The sequence below is a fragment of the Aptenodytes forsteri genome, unplaced genomic scaffold (assembly GCF_000699145.1).
Source record: "Aptenodytes forsteri isolate BGI_AS27 unplaced genomic scaffold, ASM69914v1 Scaffold82, whole genome shotgun sequence".
Taxonomy (NCBI): domain Eukaryota; kingdom Metazoa; phylum Chordata; class Aves; order Sphenisciformes; family Spheniscidae; genus Aptenodytes; species Aptenodytes forsteri.
Genome location: NW_008795490.1, coordinates 9,353,729 through 9,365,410, shown reverse-complemented (window position 1 = coordinate 9,365,410; position 11,682 = coordinate 9,353,729). Strand labels below are relative to the sequence as shown.

Below are 11,682 nucleotides of genomic sequence, written 5' to 3'. Positions count from 1 at the left end.
GGGGGTGGGGGGGGTGGGGGGTGTGAGCGAGCGAGCAGCTGCGTGGGGCTTAGTTGCCGGCTGGGGTTAAACCATAGCAGTGTGTCATACTGGATAGCTGGTATGTCTGTAAAAGGCAGGAATATTAAATGGCTTTGAACCTGTAAATGGTAGGCACTGATATCCTGTGTCAAGGTGCTGCGCATGAATATTCAGAAGCTTAAGCAAACTACTTCTTCATCACAAGACTGTTAGTTTATTAATTTAAACTAATTCAGTAGTTAAGTGAAAATGCACAGATAAATATTACCTGACAGCTTCCAAATCACACTGCTCAGATATTTGGTACTACAGAACTGCAAGGCTAACTAGCTGTAGATGGTAAGGCATTTCCACGTTCCCTGTCCCAAGAAGTCCTCACACTGCAGGCTGCCGGACTGTATCCTAGCAGAAATACCATCATGCACTTGCCCTGTTTTTAGGCTCTCTCTTAATACCACTACTAGCAACTGCTGGAAACGAGACTAGGGGAAATAGAGCTTATTAACCCAGGGAACACATTCTTGTCTCACTGTGGCCTCACATTTTAAGCTAGTCACAGCTAATAAAAGAATCCGGTGCTTTGCGCACCCTTAAACGTCTTCATTTCACAATTATAAAACCTGCAAGTTGGCCTGAGCAATTTAAACATCTAAACTATCCCCATGCTATGGCTACTTGTTAAGTACACAGCACACAACAGAAGACATACCTGCAGGGAGGGTGATAATTCAGTGGCTTTTGTAATTATAGTTCAGAAATTTTCATTAAAAAATACATTTAACCTTGTGATACTTACAAGAAGAGTTTGGTTGTGTGCATATATACACACACACACGTATGTTGTATAGCACAAGGCACTCATACTCCTGTGCTTGGTTTTCAGCTTACAGAGTAACAGTGCCTTTCCATTATATGTAACTACCCGCCATACCAAATTTTTCCCATATGCTCATGATATATTTTTGTGTCATTTCTGATCGATCTTAACATCCTTGTCCTTAATCATATCCTAAGACCTGGCCGGTCTCTTTTACTCACATAGGACTCCATGTGACTTGAAAGATTCAGGACAATGTGCAATGCAGTAGTATTGTAGGGGGAAGAGAAAAGAATCTGAGACAGTCACTTGGTTTTAAAATGCATCTATCTGCCCTCACACAGGCAAAAAATATCATTCCTCTTCCAGTGTGGCAGCAAAGGAAAACCTTCCAGAACAGAAAGCACTTAAGGATCTCTTATGTTCACACAAATTTAAGAGGCTGAGTCTTAATTAATAATTTTCCTAACAGCACCAGGGTTTCAACATCCACTGTTAAGAATGTAAATCTAACATTTCCAAGAAATTGCATACTTCTGACAGAATAGTTTTGAGGCAGATATACCGAATGCAATGACTACTACGGCTAGTTCCTGATCTTCTTGGGGAACAGCAATATTTTTGGGGACAAAACTGACAGAAGGAAAACAAGCTACCATTTGCAAGAAGATGAAATACTCTGAGCAGTAGCAAAGAAGATAGTTACTCAGCAAATTGTCTGATCAGAAACCTCTTCCCAAAAAACAAGCTAACCTCATAGTTTCTAATGCCCTATTTGTCCTTTCTGAGCCAAGTTTAACTTAAACACTTACCTGACATTTACAAAGTCCCGAGGTATTTATTGCAGTTTGTATTTATGAACAAACCTACAAAACCTGAAAGAAATGACATCAACTTCAAGCTCTGCACAAGACACAGCTGCTCATCTCTTTAGCAGACATTGCTAAAAGCACGCTTCAGTGGTGAACCATATTATTAACTGAAAAGTCAGTTTAGTTGAAGTTTCAAGTGCAAGTTAATTCTGATTTTCCAAGCCTTCTTGTAACACCAAGAGAGTTATTTTCTGCACTTCTGCAATGGAGATATCTACGCACTAGTGAATCCTAAGCAATAAGTCACCAGCACTGCATTCTAGGAACTCAACCCAGAACATCACATTGAAAAAGTTACTAGGGGATCTCACTACATTTGAACATCATGCAGAAACAAATCAAAGCCAGCTAACACATACTGAAATCTTTCTAGTTCAGCTTTCCATTTGTCCTGGTTTCAGCTGGGATAGAGTTAATTTTCTTCCTAGTAGCTGGTACAGTGCTGTGTTTTGGATTTAGCATGAGAATAATGTTGATAACACACTGATGTTTTAGTTGTTGCTAAGTAGTGCTTACACTAGTCAAGGACTTTTCAGCTTCTCATGCCCTGCCAGCGAGAAGCTGGGAGGGGGCACAGCCAGGACAGCTGACCCAAACTGGCCAGAGGGATATTCCATACTTTATGATGTCATGCTCAGTATATAAACTGGGGGGGAAGTTGGGGAGGGGGTGGCAACCGCTGCTTGGGGACTAGCTGGGCATCGGTCAGCGGGTGGTGAGCAATCGCATTGTGCATCGCTTGTTTTGTATATTTTTTCATCATCATTATTATTATTATTTTCCCTTCCTTTTCTGTCCTATTAAACTGTCTTTATCTCAACCCATGAATTTTACTCTTTTTTTTTTTTCTTGATTCTCTCCCCCATCCCACTGCAGGGGGGCAGTGAGCAAACAGCTGTGTGGTGTTTAGCTGCCTGCTGGGTTAAACCACAACACCATTACACCAGAACTACAAAATTCAACTGTTTGATTTGGCTCTTCCTAAAATTATGAAAACCCTGCTAACAGGATCTGTTATCTTCCCGTGAGTAGAGAAGGGGAAAATGGCTATTGTCTTTAAATCCTTGGGAATTTAGTATGTACCATTGTGGTTAATGTCTGGTATCTGTGGGAATGGAAGCGGTCCAGAAAAACTATCTTAAGAATACTCATGCCACCGAGAAATGTTAAGGACAGAAGTACTATGATACTGGTTTTCCTTTAAAACCACCTGCTATAACATGCAAACATTTACGATAACCCTACAAAAAATATCTTTTAAAATAGACATAATTTTGTATAAATGCACCAACTTGTGTCTGTAAAACATCCTTTTTTTCTGAACTAAGCTTCATTAAGAACTATTGTAAAAATTTCCGACAAACAGAAAATACGCATTTGACTGCAGGGAAATAACTGGATTGCAGGCATTAGACTTCAAAGGTTTTAAATATAAAAAAAAAAAATCTTCATCCTTCAGTTTTCAAAACAATAATCTCATGCTACAAAATTCAGAGGGCTGTCAGATGACAATAACTTACGAACTACAACTTACCACACTACTTTTCTATTGTCTTGAGATGTGTTTTTAGAGGGAGGTAATTTGGTGTAGTTCCTCAGTTATGTCATAAAAAGGGGAAAAATGGTAGTCATTTTCAACCTGCTAGACAACGTTTGGAAGAAGTCCTGTTGATTTCTATTAAAAAAATCATATTGTTCTAAGAATTAGGATAAAAATGCTCTGGAGGAAAGCAGGCTTTTGAATTTTGAAACCATTTTCTAAAGAATTTGTGCAACCACTCATTACACGCATTTTTTTTCCAATGACGATCAGCCAGCATGCTAATACAGAAGTTATCCAGAATGTGACATGGTTACACAACGTATCTAGGTGATCCAAACGGATGCAGCTATACACAAGTGAGAGCACTTTTAAAAATAGCTTTTTTTTAAGCTATAAGCCATAACAGGATTTATGTTACAAAGGAAGAAGCCTTTATACACTAAAATGTACAAAGTAATGGTCCTGGAAGTACATACTTCTAGTTGCAGAAAAGACTATAAATAACTGGTTCTTGGCCATGGAATCAAATTCTTAAGACATGCAGGAAAAGGTTATAGGCATATTCTTACTTAAAAGAAATAGTAGCATTTTGTTTAATATAAAAATACTCTTCAAGAAAACAAGACAAGCAAGAGAATACCTCCAATAAAGGCAAAAACTCTCAAATATTTCTTGCACATCTCTAACGCAACCAAGTGAAGGACTTTTTAAGCATTATGTTAATCGAATTAATTTTGAAAAGGATTTGAAACAGAAGGGAATAATGATACAGCTGCTGTTTTATACTCCTTCATGAAGTCTGTTCTCCATAGAGTACTGTTAAAAAACCAGAGTGCTATTTCAAATAGGAAATAGTGAGTTATGTCATACACACAAACACTTCTAAAAATGGTTATTATGAAATTTCCCCTGACTTTTCATGCTGTTCTCAGGCACTACTTTCAGTCCCATTTCAGGATCCCACTGTACTAAGTTGTGTATTGGTTACTTTGGTTAGGTCAGAACAAGTACAACTTGCAGATGTTCGTAATATAACACAGACTTTCCATAATCTTCAGTAATGCTGTTCTTCCCGAGTTCTGGTTAAACATTTCAGCTATCCTGGTTAGTCAGTCGGCCTGTAAGCAATCACAGGCTGTTCTTCACCAACATCTATCAACATATCTAACGGCACGTGAGGCTTGTCATAGCCAGGAAACTTGAGACAGCTGCTTGGAATGACTGTTTGTTGTATTTCTGTGGCAGAAACCTCTGTGCCTGAAGAGTTACTGCATATATCCATTTGGTTACTGTCAGAAATGAAATAACTCTCTTTTACTTTGTGATTCTGTTCATCATCAGAAGATACCTCCTCTGTGCTTTCCTGCACAGATACCTCTTCTGCTTTGGCTGGTGCCTCTGGGGGAGGAACAGAAGATGCTCCTTCACTGGAATTCTTAAGACCAACAGTTTCTTCTTTTGGCTCTACCTCCAGCGAGGTTACTGCATCATTCGTTGGCGACACTGACTGGCCTGGCATGATGCTTATTACAGATACGTATTTCACCTCTGATTTTGACTCTGGAATGCTGTCTGTGTTCAGGTTTCTTATCACACTGACCTTAAACGGGAAAAAAAAAATTAAAAAATCACTTTTAGTTCCACATAATCTACTAATTTATCAGCTTTATCTTCTGTCAAAGTTTAGAGGTTAAAAAAAAAGATACAAGTTCATAATGCAAATTTAGTATCATTACAACCAATCCCAACAGAAATTAGCAAAATTAGAATCTGGCAAGGTCATTAGCCTATATCTATGACTTCAGCTGTTTCATTAACACTTTTATGAAAGCTCTCAAAAATGCTTTCTATGTGCAAACACATTTGCAAGGACCAAATCCATTTCACGTCACCCACTGTATTTTAAGTCATTTGAAGTTTGCAATGTAGAGGAAAACAGCGAAGGAAGAAACAGCTGTGATACTCTTCAACTAGCTGGAGAAACCTTTCATACTCTATAGCTAATGAGTGTAACTTGCAATGCCTGTAATATTTTGTGGCAACTGTCCCAACTGGGAGGGAAGTGAACTTTGGAAAGAGATCTTTAAAATGACATGAGAACCTTTATGCATACCCAATAGTCATATCTATGCTGAAGTCTTCCTAGTTATTTCTCCTGTGTCACTAAGCACTCCCTCAATGCTGCAACAAACATCAATGTCTCACTTGGAAACCCCTCCAACAGGAAGAACATATTAATTCCTTCAATGGCCAGGCTCCAGCTTGTTTTAAATGATTATGACATGCCTTCAGGCTGTTTAGAGTCTTCTGATTTTTTTTTGTTTTTAAAGGTGTTTTCAAGAATACGTATGAAAAACAATGTAGGGTAAATTTTCAGTTGTATGATGGCATTCCCTAAAGCTAACAGAAAACATAGGGAGAAAGGGTTACTCAATTAATAGTGTCCTTTTCCAAATCTCATAATTCACTACATGTATATCACAGACTATCAAGTACTGTAGATAAGCTAATTTCTTAATAAAATGTAGACAATCACTGTTTTCTGAGATACTTTGTAAAAAAAAAAATCTGACTGAAAATACAGGTTGAGGCAAATTTGGAAGAAAGGGATGTAGGTAGGAGGAGAAAAGGGGGAGAAAAATAATGTTGTTTAAGAAAAGCTACAAATTGGCAAAAAGAACCTCCCAGCCTGTATTAGTGTAAGAACTGAGCGAGCCATCAAAACCAGACGATCAAATCTGACTGTGCTTTTCAAGAATCTTCCTTGATCAGAAGGTTGTGAGGCTGTAATCTTTACATTCATACCTTCACAGTGTGCTGACTTCATCAGAACTTGCCTTCATCTCTCACTTCAGCCCCATACCTTTCCCCTCAGTTCCCCTGATACCTGTTGACAGTACTGTGGTTTATGCTGGATCAATGAAACTACTGGAGTTTTAAAAAAAACCCAAACCCAACAACAAACATCCCCTCAGTTCCCCTGATACCTGTTGACAGTACTGTGGTTTATGCTGGATCAATGAAACTACTGGAGTTTTAGTTTTAAAAAAAACCCAAACAACAAACACCACCACAAAGCAAACAAACACTCCCTGGAGACCAGTTATTTGTAATTTAAGTGAGTTTTACAAACAGCTGTGTTAGCACCACTAAGGTGAGGTGATCCCCTTGGGAATCAAGGACTGCCACTGGAAAACTAGTAAAAAGAGCATTAAGGTGGCTCCTGCCACTGAGAATATACCACACTACAACCTAGCTGCCATTCAGCCATCATTGTCTCTGGATGTTCATTTTCTGTTATGTGGAAACAGTCAGAATACTATATAAAGAACATTCAGAGCAATTTCCATGAGTATGTATGGAAACCACCCGTCCATAAGCAGCAGATGCTTAAAAGATAGCTGCAGAAACCAGAATACAATCAATAATGCATAGATACTGAAAAAGTTATGAACAGCTGGTAGGATTAATGTACCTTTTGAAAATCTGTTTATATAGATACATGAAAAAATATTGGGTATTTATGTTATACCAACACTGACCTTGAAGGGACCAGCATCTGTAGTTTTTTTGGGGGTAGCAAAAATCTGACTCCAATAGTCACACAGTAAGTGACAAGAGAAGATAATTCTCTGTGTAAGCTGGAGTACTTGAGGAATGTGAATTAAAACCAAATGCTATAGAAATTATGGCTAAAAGCTGCATTTACAACTTCCCATCTCTCCCCATACCAGTACATGCTGTACTAAAGTTAAAACCCAAAACCAACGAGTTCTTGTTCTGTCCTCTTAGGATTTTCACATGGCTCTAAAAATCATAGTCCTAAAATGTGTTAAGGGAATGCCTCGTACTCTACGCAGGTTTCTGCATTTCACAGTGCCAGCTGGCAACGCTTAGAGATAGACCCCGAGGATAAAATAAGTACTCTCTATACAAATACATCCAAGACTTTTGTTCTCAAAAAGGAAACCCGTTTTTCTCTTGGTGAGTTTTTGACCAAAGCAAGATGGTGCAAAGACACTCCTATTCCCATCCATGAAAGAAGGAAGCCATCAGAAGAAAACACTCTTGTGGGTTTCCTGGTACCAAAGGTTCTTCAAGAGTCACTGAGTCATGACTACAAGACAACTTAGCAATTCATGCATTTATTTCTAGCTTCAAAGAGAAGAATCACAGCTTACTACACTAACTGGAATGCCATTCAAAGCATCTCAAGTAACAAGGGTAATTAAGATACGGTTGCTACTTGAAGAAAAGTATTTATCGTAGGTAAGTTAATATTTTTCTTTCGTGCACATTATCCAATACTAGCAAACTGACAGCCAGTGAGCTTAAGCTGGAGGTCAGCAGTATTTCCTGGTATGTGCAGGTGCTCAGATATCTTCCTGTCTCCAATGACAGCACCTGAGCTTTCAGGTCTTTCAATGTCTCAACAGACAACAGGGAGATACACCGGTGAAAGCCAGAGTCAAGGATACATATAAATAACATATCGCAAGAAATCCCTAACAGTTAAGGTAATCAACAGTTTCTTTTTTAACTTTCTTTCCTAAGGGCTTGTCCACCTACAAATTCCCAGTAATTTTCAGGAACACATTTTCTGGAGGAGAGTTTGAGAAGTCCATTTCAAATCTTATTAGGACCTTGACAAAATCTGCATGGCCTTTGCATGGCTCCACAACAAATTAATGCTGGGTCAATGTATAAATAGGAGACTATGTTACTGCCCTATAGACGCTCACAGGAAAAAAAAATCTTCACAAAAGCTAATGAGGCAGCTTCTATCAGTCAAAATTTACAGGAACAATTTCTCCAAATCAAAAATATAACCAAAAAAGCCAGAGTCACAAAGCAAATTCGTGTTTTGTGACTATCCATAGGTGTTTTACAAATACAGTGAGAGAACACAGCCTTGTCATTCCTGTCGGGCTCAGAAAAAGCACCAGCAGATAGCAGAAAAGTTGACTTAAGTATGAGCTAAAAATGAAAGTCAATACGTTTCAATGAGTCTTTCTCTTATAGAGTGGGTGTTTTCTACCCACTAAAATATTTGCCACCATTTAGAGATAAGAGGCACTGAAAAAAAAAAAGACGGTGAAGTTAAAGCAGAGGGAGATGCCCACAGCATATCAGTAAATTAAGGTCAGGCTCCTTTTGAAGTGGATAAGCCCTTATCACAAATCTTACATCACAAATCTAGTACAGGACAAATCACACAGAGGACAAATTGGAGTGACTGAAGATGGTGGGTGGAAGGAGACAGCCTCTTGAAATACTTTTTGCGAGATAAAGGAAAGAAAATGAATGGTTCTAACTAGAGCTGGACTGCTGAAACATCAGATTCTTGTGATCCAGCAGAAGACTAGCATGATGAAGCCTTGCAAAGGAATCCATCCCATTTCACCAGAAGCATATTCCTGGTAGGATCCTACTATGAATAAGGACATTTAAAACACTTAAATGAACATTTTCTCTAATAAAGGTAATAATTCAATGCCCATACTGACAGTTGCACTGTGGAAGTAGGACCTGTACATGACTGACATGTTATTCTCGGGAGTCACAAACAGCATAGAAAAGACAATATAAAAGTTCTTGAGATCTAAATGGCAGTGGATTTTTTTTTTCCTTTTCTATGGGTATATAAGACTCGCAGCAAAGGCAGCTGCTTGATGGTTACTCTTTCTTATTTTTCCTTCTGTTGGAGAATTCCAACTTGCTGAAAAACACTCAAATGATGTTTTAGCATCTACTTAAAGCCACCAGGAAGCAGATCACTGGAAGGCAGCAGTCCTAAGGTAGGACACCTCGCCTAGCCTTTTAACAGATGGAAAAACTCCCTAGATGTTTCATTTTCAGACAAAGTCAGGTAAAGCACAATAGTCATAACCTGTACAGAGAGAAGTGTCTAGTACACATTCAAAGGTCAGTGACAGGCTCTCAGCTCCAAGAAGTCTACAGAGATAACTTTGTATCATTAAACTTATTATTCACATTAATTATTTACATTATTTATTCATTACTTTAAATGATTAATTATAAAAATAATCAATAATTAATCATAAGTTATTAATTATTCATTTTACATTCCCACATTATTCATATCACCTGTATTGAAACTATCCTTACGAGCTCTGCAATTTATATTTGTCACTAGAGACTTCAGTGGAAATGGACAGAATCACAGAATATCCTGAGTTAGAAGGGACCCACGAGGATCATAGAGTCCAACTCCTGACTCCACTCAGGGCAACCTGAGTTGAAGTTAACCAGAAGTTAAACCATACATCTAAGAGCATGGTTCAAATGCTTCTTGAACACTGACAGGCTCGGGGCCGTGACCACTTCCCCGGGGAACTTGTCTTAGTGCTTGACCACCCAGGTAACAATCTTTATAAATAGTTATAGGTTTCATATAGCAACAAAGCATGATGTGGAATGTGAATCAGACTGTGGTATGCTGGAACCTAGGAAACACAAGATAACATATAGCCCAGTAAATTGAGAATATAGGTACACAAACAAGTTTCTACAAGGTGAGCTAAAGTGTGAACTTGGAGCATGCATCAGGAAGCTTATAGGAGTTAAGGAGCACACATTCTATTTGTGCAATATTCTTTTTCTGGATCCCTTAGAAGCGATACCACAGCGGTACTGGGAAGCCAGAATAACTATGGATCCATTGAGCATAGCACTGCCATTCTGGATGAGCTGTCTTTTGCTATAATGAACGGTCTTCACAAAAATTACTGCGTGTATGTAGGACATAATGTTCTGTATTCAGACAGTTACACACTGGTGTGGAGATGAAAAAAAAATCTCCAGTGTCTCACTTTTTCTACAAGCCTGTGTGTTTTGATATTGGGGTCTAGCTGCAGATTCTGTCAGACAGGTTTCTCTCATCTGATTTTTTAAAGTCTACAGTGTGAATGGCTATCTCTGAACTAGTCTCATGGCTCCATCACAGTCCATGGAAGGAAACAGGCATTTTAGAGAGTTTTTTGTCTGACCAGAAGTGCATATTATTTTAGAATGAGATGCATCATCTTGTGCTGCACAAGTTGATGGACTAGATTACTGCTTACTACAAAGGGACCTAGCTAGCATCACTGCGTTGGATATCTCCATTTAGTCAGAGCAATCTCACCTCCTAATAATTCTATTCCAAAGAACCCAGGCTCCAGGGGGATCTTAGGCATTGAGCTACCCCTGCACTGTGAAGGAGTCACTTTAAAGGGTCTTGAAGTTGAAGAACATGGAATTGAAGACCATTGCCTCTTCTCTCTAGAAGTCTTATGAGACTTCCTGCATCCGCTGAGAAGATACACTCTTGATATGATTACCATTTACTACTGCTTCACATGGCAGTTCTTGAAAGCTGTTTCAACTGCTGCTGATTGTTCAGTTGCTGCGACTAATGAGACACCAGGAGGACATTATAACAGTACTTGTCAGATACTCTGCTCTTGCCTGATGTGAAAGCAAGGAGTGCTGTTTAAGGAACATCCACTCTGTTTCCTAAGGATGGTTACAGAGAGAGCTTTTAAGGTAGAGCAGCTGCTGACCTCTCTTCCCTGTGACTGCTCAGTGTGAGAACAGATTTCCCCTAGTTGTTCTTCACTCTTTGACAGCACTGTAACTCCCCACCTCCCCTTACTCTGCACATCACTTTGAGAACATTGTAGCACTTAGCAGTATCACAATATTACCATGTAATGAAGAAATCCCACAGGCATCCAATGACAGGACAAGAGGAAATGGGCACAAACTGAAACACATGGAAATTTATCTGAATATAAGAAAACAATTTTTACTGTGAGGGTCGTTAAACACTGGAATAGGTTGCCCAGAGCGGTTGTGGAGCCTCCTTCCCTGGAGGTATGCAAAACCCAACTGGGCAAAGTCCTGGGCAACCTGCTCTCGCTGATCCTGCTTGAGCAAAAGGGTTGGACTAGATGATCTCAAAAAGTCTCTTCTAACCTCAGCAATGTGAGCCTCATGAGGTTTAACAAGGCCAAGGGCAAGATCCTGCACCTGGGTCAGGGCAACCCCCGGTATCAATACAGGCTGGGGGATGAAGGGGTTGAGAGCAGCCCTGCCGAGAAGGACTTGGGGGTACTGGTGGATGAAAAGCTGGACAGGAGCCAGCAATGTGCGCTCGCAGCCCAGAAGGCCAATCGTATCCTGGGCTGCAGCAAAAGAAGCGTGGCCAGCAGGTCGAGGGAGGTGATTCTGCCCCTCTCCTCTGCTCTGGTGAGACCCCACCTGGAGTACTGCGTCCAGCTCTGGAGCCCTCAGCATAAGAAAGACACGGACCTGTTGGAGCGGGTCCAGAGGAGGGCCACGAAAATGATCAGGGGGATGGAACACCCCTCCTGTGAAGAAAGGCTGAGAGAGTTGGGGTTGTTCAGCCTAGAGAAGAGAAGGCT

At 39.7% G+C, this 11,682-nt stretch overlaps 1 protein-coding gene across 1 annotated transcript in view; it reads right to left on the bottom strand.

Annotated features, from left to right (window-relative positions):
* Window positions 1-2,599: 2,599 nt before the first annotated feature.
* The window catches only part of IFNGR1 (interferon gamma receptor 1), a 14,157-nt gene continuing 5,074 nt past the window's right edge, over window positions 2,600-11,682 (bottom strand). The window contains exon 6 of the mRNA XM_019472649.1: window positions 2,600-4,853. Coding sequence (XP_019328194.1) covers window positions 4,359-4,853 — 495 coding nt within the window. The 3' untranslated portion in view covers window positions 2,600-4,358. The remainder of the gene's footprint in view (window positions 4,854-11,682) is intronic.